The sequence below is a fragment of the Lithobates pipiens genome, unplaced genomic scaffold (assembly GCF_037356315.1).
Source record: "Lithobates pipiens isolate NorthernLeopardFrog02 unplaced genomic scaffold, aLitPip1_a1.2 Scaffold_27, whole genome shotgun sequence".
Taxonomy (NCBI): Eukaryota; Metazoa; Chordata; class Amphibia; order Anura; family Ranidae; genus Lithobates; species Lithobates pipiens.
Window position 1 is genome coordinate 6,654,792 of NW_027507788.1, and position 10,000 is coordinate 6,664,791.

Below are 10,000 nucleotides of genomic sequence, written 5' to 3' on the forward strand. Positions count from 1 at the left end.
CTTAGCAACCGGCTATATACAATGTGTTTAACCGGTTCCCGACCAGCGCACGCCTTTGTACGTCGGCAGAATGTCACGGGCAGGCATATTGGCGTACAGGTACGTCCAATCTTTAATGCCGCCCTGCCATCGTGAGCGCGCCGGTCAGGACCCCTGTGAGTCCGGTCGCGGGTCCCACGGACTCGATCGCCGCGGGCATACCCGCGATCGTCTCACAGGGCGGCTGAATGGAGAAATGCCATTGTAAACAGCATTTCTCCATTCTGCCTAGCAACTAGTAACGCTGATCTCTGCTCCATGTGATTGGAGCAGAGATAAGCATTCACTAAATGAAAGCCCAGCCCCCCCCCACAGTTAGTAACACACCCCTAGGAACACTTAACCCCTACACTGCCACCCACTGGTTAACCCCTTCACTGCCAGTGTCATTTACACAGGAATCACTGCATTTATATAGCACTGATTGCTGTATAAATGACAATGGTCCAAAAAATGTGTCAAAAATGTCCGATGGGTCCGCCACAATGTCGCAGTCACAATAAAAAAAATAAAAAAATAAAATAAAATAAAAAAAAAAAAATTGCTGATTTCCCCCCCATTACTAGTAAAAAAATAAAAATATAAAAAATCATTAATAAAAATGCCATAAAACTATCCCTACTTTGTAAACGCTATAACTTTTGCGCAAATCAATAAATCGCTTATTGCGATTTTTTTTTTACCAAAAATATGTAGAAGAATACGTATCGGCCTAAACTGAGGGAAAAAAAAAAGTTTTTTTTATATATTTTTGGGGGATATTCATTATAACAAAAAGTAAAAAATAATGTGTTTTTTTTTTTCAAAATTGTCGCTCTATTTTTGTTTATAGCGCAAAAAATAAAAACCGCAGGGGTGATCAAATACCACCAAAAGAAAGCTCAATTTGTGTGGAAAAAAAAAAAAAAAAAAGGACGTCAATTTTGTTTGGGAGCCACGTCGCACAACCGCGCAATTGTCAGTTAAAGCGACGCAGCGCCGAATCACAAAAAGTGGTCTGGTCTTTGACCAGCAAAATGGTCCGGGGCTGAAAGTGGATAAAGAGGAAAATAAGGAGGAAAAAAGAAAAAAAAAATTAAAAAATTAAAAAAAAAGACAGACAAAAATAAATAAAAGGAACCAGGAGGTGGAGAGAGACTGATCCTTGAAAAATTGCTCCCGCCCTGGATGGGAGGCTCACGACCTTGAGTGAGGAAATGGGGATGAGCCTCCCATCCAGGGTCGGGAGCAATTTTTCAAGGATCAGTCTCTCTCCACCTCCTGGTTCCTTCGTCGGATGCGAGGAGACACAAGGCAGCACGCAACCCCCCCCCCCTCCCCCCCTTCCTGTTCTCCTGAGGTCCATCATTGTTTTTAACTATATATATAATTATGGATGCATTTATGACGTATCGAGCTTCTCATACAGGGTCAGTACAACCCTAGCTTTTACTCAATGTTAGAATACTTCAGTGACTACAACCTTTGTATTAGCCACGCATCTTATGTCATCTCTTTTTTTTGTAGATTGCTATTATACGTTTGCTGATCCATTTCCCTGAGGAAGAGTTTGAAACACTCGAAACGCGTCGGAATAGGAATATTCAACCTGTATTGTGCTCTTTGTGTTTATTGCATTTTGCATCCTGTTTTTGCTTTTTGTATCCACACATTTCATTCATATCCCTTCTACCATTTGGGCTTCTGTTTGCCCATATAACCACTACCCCTTTGATTTTTACTTGTAGTAAAATAAAAATTATTTGTTTTAAAAGTAAGATATTGCCTACTAAATATTTGTCCTGCCCCTTTAAAAGTCCAGCTGAGGCACCCTTTTCCGCATCTACCGGTTCCCAGAAATGTCTCCCCGCCGGAGGAAACACCGAAATTGAGGGTCCAGTGGGGCAGGAGGCGCTAAAGGTGGGGTTTCCTGTGGAGGGGAGAAGCCGGGGTCTCTCAAAGTCGGCTGTCCTGAAAGACGTATAGGGGGGGAAAAATAAATAAATAAATTGGATGGCAATATTTGGCACAGTTCTTACCGAAGCCACGAACAGATCCCCGATCTTCTCCGTGGCGTCCCACTCCGGCACGCGTGAGGCCAAGGCGATCTGAAAGACCGAATGACAGTGCAGGATCTCCTTGACCCGTGAGAAGACCACCTGGCACTTGCGGGCGCTCAGCAGTTTGGGCTCCATCTCCATTAAGGGGTTCCGGTAGTCCTGGAAGAGGCGACAGGATATGAGAATGGTGGTGGGACCGGAGAAACGCCACCCTGTACTGTGACCTATTGCTGACCCCCCCCCCCCCCCCTTTAGGTTAGATCCTCAGTCAGGATTTGCTCACTTGCTGTTCTGGTGGCCATGCAGGATATCTTGGCAAATCTTCTGAATGGGGACACCCCAACAAAACTGAGGACTCCCTTTAGGTTAGATCTGCAGCCTGGACTTGCTTGCCCTCTGTGTCCCCCTTAGGGAGATTTTGCTCACTTCATGTTCTGGTGACCACGAAGAATATGGTGTTAAATCTTCCCAATGAGGACACCCCAATCAATACAAACTAAGGTTCTTACCTTGTGAATAGTTGATAAAAGTGAGGACCCCATTTAGGTTAGATTCTCAGCCAGGACTTGCTTGCCCTCTGTGTCCCCATTAGGGGGAATTTTGCTCACTTCCTGTTCTGATGACCACACAAGATATGGTGGTAAATCTTCCCAACGGGGACACCCCAATAAAACCAGACTGAGGCTCTAACCTTGCGGAGCGGCTAATAAAAGTGAGGACATCGCAGGTGACACCTACCTGCAGGACGCGCAGTAAAGACTCCACGTAGCTGCGCTCGCTCTGCACGATGGAGGTCAGAATGTGACGCCGCAGGACCTGCAAGACAAGAACAAAAATTTTAAGAAAGGGGTTACAAAATAGCGACAACGTACCCCAAAGTGCAGCAACCCCCGAGAATCTGCTCTACTCAGGGAAAGGTCAATGCTGATTGGCTGCCGAGGGTTCAGTGCGCCTTGTATTTTGGTGTGTTTTAATTGCATTTTAGTGTAAATATGAGATGTGAGGTCTTTTTGACCCCCAGATCTCATATTTAGGAGGTCCCGTCATGCTTTTTTTTTTATAACAAGGGGTTTTTACATTCCTTGCAATAGGAATAAAAAGCGACAATTTATTTTTTTAAAGAACAATGTAAAAAAAAAAAAAAAAAAAAAAAAAAAAAACGAGCCCTGTCCCACCGAGCTCGTGTGCAGAATCGAACGCATATGTGAGCAGCGCCCGCATATGAAAATGGTATTTCAAACCACACATGTGAGGTATCGCCGATCGGTAGAGCGAGAGCAATAATTCTAGCCCTAGACCTCCTCTGTAATTCAAATTATGCAACCTGTAGAATTTTTTTCAACGTCGCCTATGGAGATTTTTAAGGGTCAAAGTTTGTTGCCATTCCACGAGCGGGCGCAATTTTGAAGCGTGACACATTGGGTATCAATTTGCTCAGTGTAACATTATCTTTCACAATATATATATATATATATATATATATATATATATAAAAAAATATATATTTATATTTTCTCTAGGGTGTTAGAAAAAAATATATATATTTAATGTTTGGGGGTTCTAAGTAATTCTCTAGGAAAAAAAAAAAATATGTTTTTAACTTGTAAACACCAAATCTCAGAAAGAAGTTTGGTCCTGAAGTGGTTAATGAGCTGGGGATCTGCCGAACAAGGGCTACTAATGAGCTGGAGATCTGCTGAACAAGGGGTACTAATGAGCTGGGGATCTGCTGAACAAGGGGTACTAATGAGCTGGAGATCTGCTGAACAAGGGGTACTAATGAGCTGGAGATCTGCTGAACAAGGGGTACTAATGAGCTGGAGATCTGCTGAACAAGGGGTACTAATGAGCTGGAGATCTGCTGAACAAGGGGTACTAATGATCTGGAGATCTGCTGAACAAGGGGTACTAATGATCTGGAGATCTGCTGAACAAGGGGTACTAATGATCTGGAGATCTGCTGAACAAGGGGTACTAATGAGCTGGGGATCTGCTGAACAAGGGGTACTAATGATCTGGAGATCTGCTGAACAAGGGGTACTAATGAGCTGGGGATCTGCCGAACAAGGGCTACTAATGAGCTGGAGATCTGCTGAACAAGGGGTACTAATGAGCTGGAGATCTGCTGAACAAGGGGTACTAATGAGCTGGAGATCTGCTGAACAAGGGGTACTAATGATCTGGAGATCTGCTGAACAAGGGGTACTAATGATCTGGAGATCTGCTGAACAAGGGGTACTAATGATCTGGAGATCTGCTGAACAAGGGGTACTAATGATCTGGAGATCTGCTGAACAAGGGGTACTAATGAGCTGGGGATCTGCTGAACAAGGGGTACTAATGAGCTGGGGATCTGCTGAACAAGGGGTACTAATGAGCTGGGGATCTGCTGAACAAGGGGTACTAATGAGCTGGGGATCTGCTGAACAAGGGGTACTAATGAGCTGGGGATCTGCTGAACAAGGGGTACTAATGAGCTGGGGATCTGCTGAACAAGGGGTACTAATGATCTGGAGATCTGCTGAACAAGGGGTACTAATGATCTGGAGATCTGCTGAACAAGGGGTACTAATGATCTGGAGATCTGCTGAACAAGGGGTACTAATGAGCTGGGGATCTGCTGAACAAGGGGTACTAATGAGCTGGGGATCTGCTGAACAAGGGGTACTAATGAGCTGGGGATCTGCTGAACAAGGGGTACTAATGAGCTGGGGATCTGCTGAACAAGGGGTACTAATGAGCTGGGGATCTGCTGAACAAGGGGTACTAATGAGCTTGGGATCAGCAGAGTGGGGGTACTATTAAGCAGGAGTTCTACTGAACCCCCTTTAAAACAAATACAAAAATCAACACACATAGGGCTAGCTTCATTGAAACATCACAGAAGTTTCAAAAACCATCACAAAAGCATGTTGAAGTGGAAGGTGCTCTAATGTGTGGTAAAGTTGTAAACGAGCCCTAAAAGTAAGGAAAACATTTGGATACACTTCAATAAAATCTCTAGAGCTCGGCCAGAGAAGACTTCACTTGAAGTTCTTCAGTAGGGATGAGCTCAGGCGTGTTCGCATGGAACACGTGCAGAGCCCGCCAGGAAGTCGTGCAGCGCTGCGCTAAATCACAGGCATTGAGACATTGGCCAATGTGCGGCTGCAGAGATCGGGCAATGTCTCATTGCCTGTTATTAGCGCAGGCAATGAGAAAAGGAGGGGATCCCCCTTTCCCCGGCCCTGCTGGTGACAACTGTACAATTTTGGATTTCCCCTCATTGGTGACACTGGTCATCGGAACAAATAGAGAAGGTGAAGACCATAATGAAGACCTGAGGGAGGGTCTAATCCATTCAAATCCAATTATTCTTCTAGTCTTTGATTAATCATGATTTTTGGCTTTGGATTTTTCTTTTTGATTTTTAACACTAAAAAACAAAAAGGTCTCAGCTGGAGACGCACCGGAGGGGGACTCAGCTGGAGATGCACCGGAGGGGGTCTCAGCTGGAGATGCACCGGAGGGGGTCTCAGCTGGAGACGCACCGGAGGGGGACTCAGCTGGAGATGCACCGGAGGGGGTCTCAGCTGGAGACGCACCGGAGGGGGACTCAGCTGGAGATGCACCGGAGGGGGTCTCAGCTGGAGACGCACCGGAGGGGGACTCAGCTGGAGATGCACCGGAGGGGGTCTCAGCTGGAGACGCACCGGAGGGGGACTCAGCTGGAGATGCACCGGAGGGGGTCTCAGCTGGAGATGCACCGGAGGGGGTCTCTCAGCTGGAGATGCACCGGAGGGGGGTCTCTCAGCTGGAGATGCACCGGAGGGGGGTCTCTCAGCTGGAGATGCACCGGAGGGGGGTCTCTCAGCTGGAGATGCACCGGAGGGGGGTCTCTCAGCTGGAGATGCACCGGAGGGGGGTCTCTCAGCTGGAGATGCACCGGAGGGGGGTCTCTCAGCTGGAGATGCACCGGAGGGGGTCTCAGCTGGAGATGCACCGGAGGGGGTCTCAGCTGGAGATGCACCGGAGGGGGTCTCAGCTGGAGAAGCACCGGAGGGGGTCTCAGCTGGAGACGCACCGGAGGGGGACTCAGCTGGAGATGCACCGGAGGGGGTCTCAGCTGGAGATGCACCGGAGGGGGTCTCTCAGCTGGAGATGCACCGGAGGGGGGTCTCTCAGCTGGAGATGCACCGGAGGGGGGTCTCTCAGCTGGAGATGCACCGGAGGGGGGTCTCTCAGCTGGAGATGCACCGGAGGGGGGTCTCTCAGCTGGAGATGCACCGGAGGGGGGTCTCTCAGCTGGAGATGCACCGGAGGGGGTCTCAGCTGGAGATGCACCGGAGGGGGTCTCAGCTGGAGATGCACCGGAGGGGGGTCTCTCAGCTGGAGAAGCACCGGAGGGGGGTCTCTCAGCTGGAGAAGCACCGGAGGGGGTCTCAGCTGGAGAAGCACCGGAGGGGGTCTCAGCTGGAGAAGCACCGGAGGGGGTCTCAGCTGGAGACGCACCGGAGGGGGTCTCAGCTGGAGACGCACCGGAGGGGGCCTCAGCTGGAGATGCACCGGAGGGGGCCTCAGCTGGAGATGCACCGGAGGGTCTCAGCTGGAGATGCATGGAGGTGTGTTTAAAGTAAAAATCTTCAATCTGGGGTTGTACTGACACCGGCACAAACATATAGCAATGACCACACAGACCTGCAGATGGCCCTGTATATACACCTCTGTTTGGAATTCTGGTCACAGTGCCCCGATGTGGGGGGAAGGCCAGCTGGAAAGGACATCTTTGATATCCAGAACCTCACCGATTGGCTGGGGAGAGTGTAGAATAATTAGACCCTGGTCAAGCCTTTATCGCAGTTTGTGTCTCCACTGGGGAGCTCACAAGAAGTGAAGGGAAATCTGCCCAATAAGGACACAGCCAGCATTAAAAAACCTGGACCTTCAAGGCTTCCTCCTACATAAAAAGGTCCTCGCCCTACCCTGATCCATTCAAAGCACACATTTTTGGCCAGCACAGGTTGAAGGTTAGGGAATGGTTTGAGTTTTGGTACGCACCTGCTGGGCACTGAGCCCCTCCGGCATGGGCCCGAGCTCGGATGGGGGGTTCAGCTCAAGGTCCAGCCCGCTGACTTCTAGGAACCCCATCTCCTCCTCTTCTGAGTCCCCTAAAAGACAGAAAAACCATGAGAAAAATGCCTCGAGGATGTTCTTCATCCCCCCCCCCCCCCCACCGGGAAAAGAGGACCAGTTACCGGAAGAGATGCTCTCCACTGTGATGCTGCGTCTCTCCGTCACCGAATTCCTGGAGCATCGCCTCCGGAGCCAAACTGCAGAACACCGGGTTTGGCGGCGCAGCACAAACCTCAGGGACATGTTGAAGACGGGTGCATAGGGCACTCTGTGCCAGGCTGGGTGTGACCAGCACGGAGGTTTTCGATGGTTGTGTTTGAGAGGAAAAAGGAGGAGGCTGTGTGTGCTGACTCCGATTCTTTCACTCGTGGGTCACTTCCCTATTCACACTGAACACTGTGCTGACTGCACTGCCTCCTACAGATAAGAGGAATCCCTCCATACACCCCCCATTACCCCAAAAACTCTGAGACTGTAGAAGGGTAATGGTGCCATGACCCCTTCTTATTCCTAATATCCTTTCCAGAAGATATACATACTTATCAAACTTCTTTGAGTAATTTAAAGAAAAAGAAACAAATATATTCCTAGAGTGCGAACAGCAAGTCACAAATGAAGCCACATCCTGAATACAATGTTACTTTTAGCTGTCGATACTTTGAATGAGGCCATCACATACAATGTATCATTTAGCAGAAACAACGTCATCCATATGCTTGCCAGCTTCGAAGGATAAAACGAGTCACCGCTTTATTAGTACACATTAAAAAAAAAAAAAATTTAAAGCGCATCCACAAATCGATACCATGTAAACATATCATAAAAGTTCATCGAAGTGCGATGGGTTCCAATAGTATTTACTGCAAATAGTGACAGCTGAAAGTTCCAATGTATACAGACTGAAACTCCATTAGCTGGGAAAGACACATTGGCACCATCTTGGCCCTGTTCACACCTGAGCTATTTAAAGCTTCACCAGAAGCCCTCCAACGCGCCATTTGAAGCTTCACCAGAAGCCCTCCAACGCGCCATTTCAAGCTTCACCAGAAGCCCTCCAACGCGCCATTTCAAGCTTCACCAGAAGCCCTCCAACGCGCCATTTCAAGCTTCACCAGAAGCCCTCCAACGCGCCATTTCAAGCTTCACCAGAAGCCCTCCAACGCGCCATTTCAAGCTTCACCAGAAGCCCTCCAACGCGCCATTTCAAGCTTCACCAGAAGCCCTCCAACAAGCCATTTCAAGCTTCACCAGAAGCCCTCCAACACGCCATTTCAAGCTTCACCAGAAGCCCTCCAACACGCCATTTCAAGCTTCACCAGAAGCCCTCCAACGCGCCATTTCAAGCGTCCCCAGAAGCCCTCCAACACGCCATTTGAAGTGTCCCCAGAAGCCCTCCAACACGCCATTTGAAGTGTCCCCAGAAGCCCTCCAACGCGCCATTTGAAGTGTCCCCAGAAGCCCTCCAACACGCCATTTGAATCGTCCCCAGAAGCCCTTCAACACGCCATTTGAATCGTCCCCAGAAGCCCTTCAACACGCCATTTGAAGTGTCCCCAGAAGCCCTCCAACACGCCATTTGAAGCGTCCCCAGAAGCCATTCAAAGCTTGACATTAGGATTTCCATTATATTTAAAGCTCAGATCCAGGAAAAGCAAAAGTCCTCCCATGAAGTGGAGCTGTGGCCGTACTTCAAAGATTAAATGCTTGTTTAGTCTAGGGCAGTGATTCTCAACCAGGGTTCCTCCAAAGGTTGCTGGGGGTTCCTTCAGCACTGGGTTGGGCAATTTTTGCCTCTCAGATAAGTTCCCACCGACACCATTGATCTTCTTAGCTACCTGTAAGGAGGTAATTCTTCCCACTGACCATCACACTATTATATCATGAGTTATAGATTTATCATTTTTAGCAGGGGTTCCCCTATACCGGAGAACTATTTCAAGGGTTCCTCTGTGTTGAAAAGGTTGAGAAAGGCTGGTCTAGGGGATGGTAAAAGCAGTTTTACTTACCTGATCCTTGGCTACCCCAGCAGATGGTGCTCCCCCATGCTCTGCTTTGGACTGTCCCTCTGTGTCCCCAGGTCTATTGCAGGGCTATGGTCCCTGAATCAGTCTTGATAAAATCAGAGGAGCTTAATCTGCTCAAGCATAGGGGAGGCTGCAGGAACCGGCCTAGCAGTATGCAGGAGCCTGAGGTAGCAGAGGACCAAGTTAGTAAAATTGCTTTACCTAGTCCCTCTAGACCGAAACAAGCAGTTAACCCTTGCAGTGCAGGTGAAGCTTTAATAGTGCCCCTTCGCACCTGAGAAAAGTGGCGCTTGAAGCTTGTCACTCAAAAAAAGTACATGAACTTCTTTTTGGGCAGAGTCACGTTTTGCTTCCAACAGACTAAAATGTAACCAATTGCTAACAGATTGAACTAGAATATAGAAGCAACTGTTTTATTTCCACATCCTGGGATTGTTGAACCCTCACTTCTAAATCTGTGTTATTTCTCAAAGCTGTTACCTATGCCACGAGAGCTCATTTTTAAACATCCTGTTGTAATTTTACAGTCCATGCTTGGATCCGATGACTGTAAGATAACGCACTTAGTCCTGGGGTCAAATTCCATAAATGAGGCTGAACCCCGGGGGGGGGGGGGGGGGGGGAATGTTAGTTTTTAAATACTCCAATACCAAAATTAGGAGGATTCAGACCAGTCTGTTGTCTCACCTGTTGTTTCTTTGCGATGTAAAAAAGTTACTTTGCGCATGACTGCGATCCGCGTCTTCTCCAGGCCGTCTTTGGTACCGCTACGAGCGGCTTTCATGA

The 10,000-nt window shown here is 48.2% G+C and overlaps 1 protein-coding gene across 1 annotated transcript in view; it reads right to left on the reverse strand.

Annotated features, from left to right (window-relative positions):
- The window catches only part of ARHGEF10L (Rho guanine nucleotide exchange factor 10 like), a gene marked incomplete at its 5' end in the record, with an annotated part of 86,224 nt that overhangs the window by 48,182 nt on the left and 28,042 nt on the right, over window positions 1-10,000 (reverse strand). The window contains 4 exon segments of the mRNA XM_077456356.1: window positions 2,058-2,237; window positions 2,817-2,894; window positions 7,116-7,225; window positions 9,902-10,000. The exon segment at window positions 9,902-10,000 is cut by the window's right edge and continues 10 nt beyond it. Of these exon segments, the coding sequence (XP_077312482.1) occupies window positions 2,058-2,237; window positions 2,817-2,894; window positions 7,116-7,225; window positions 9,902-10,000 (467 nt within the window).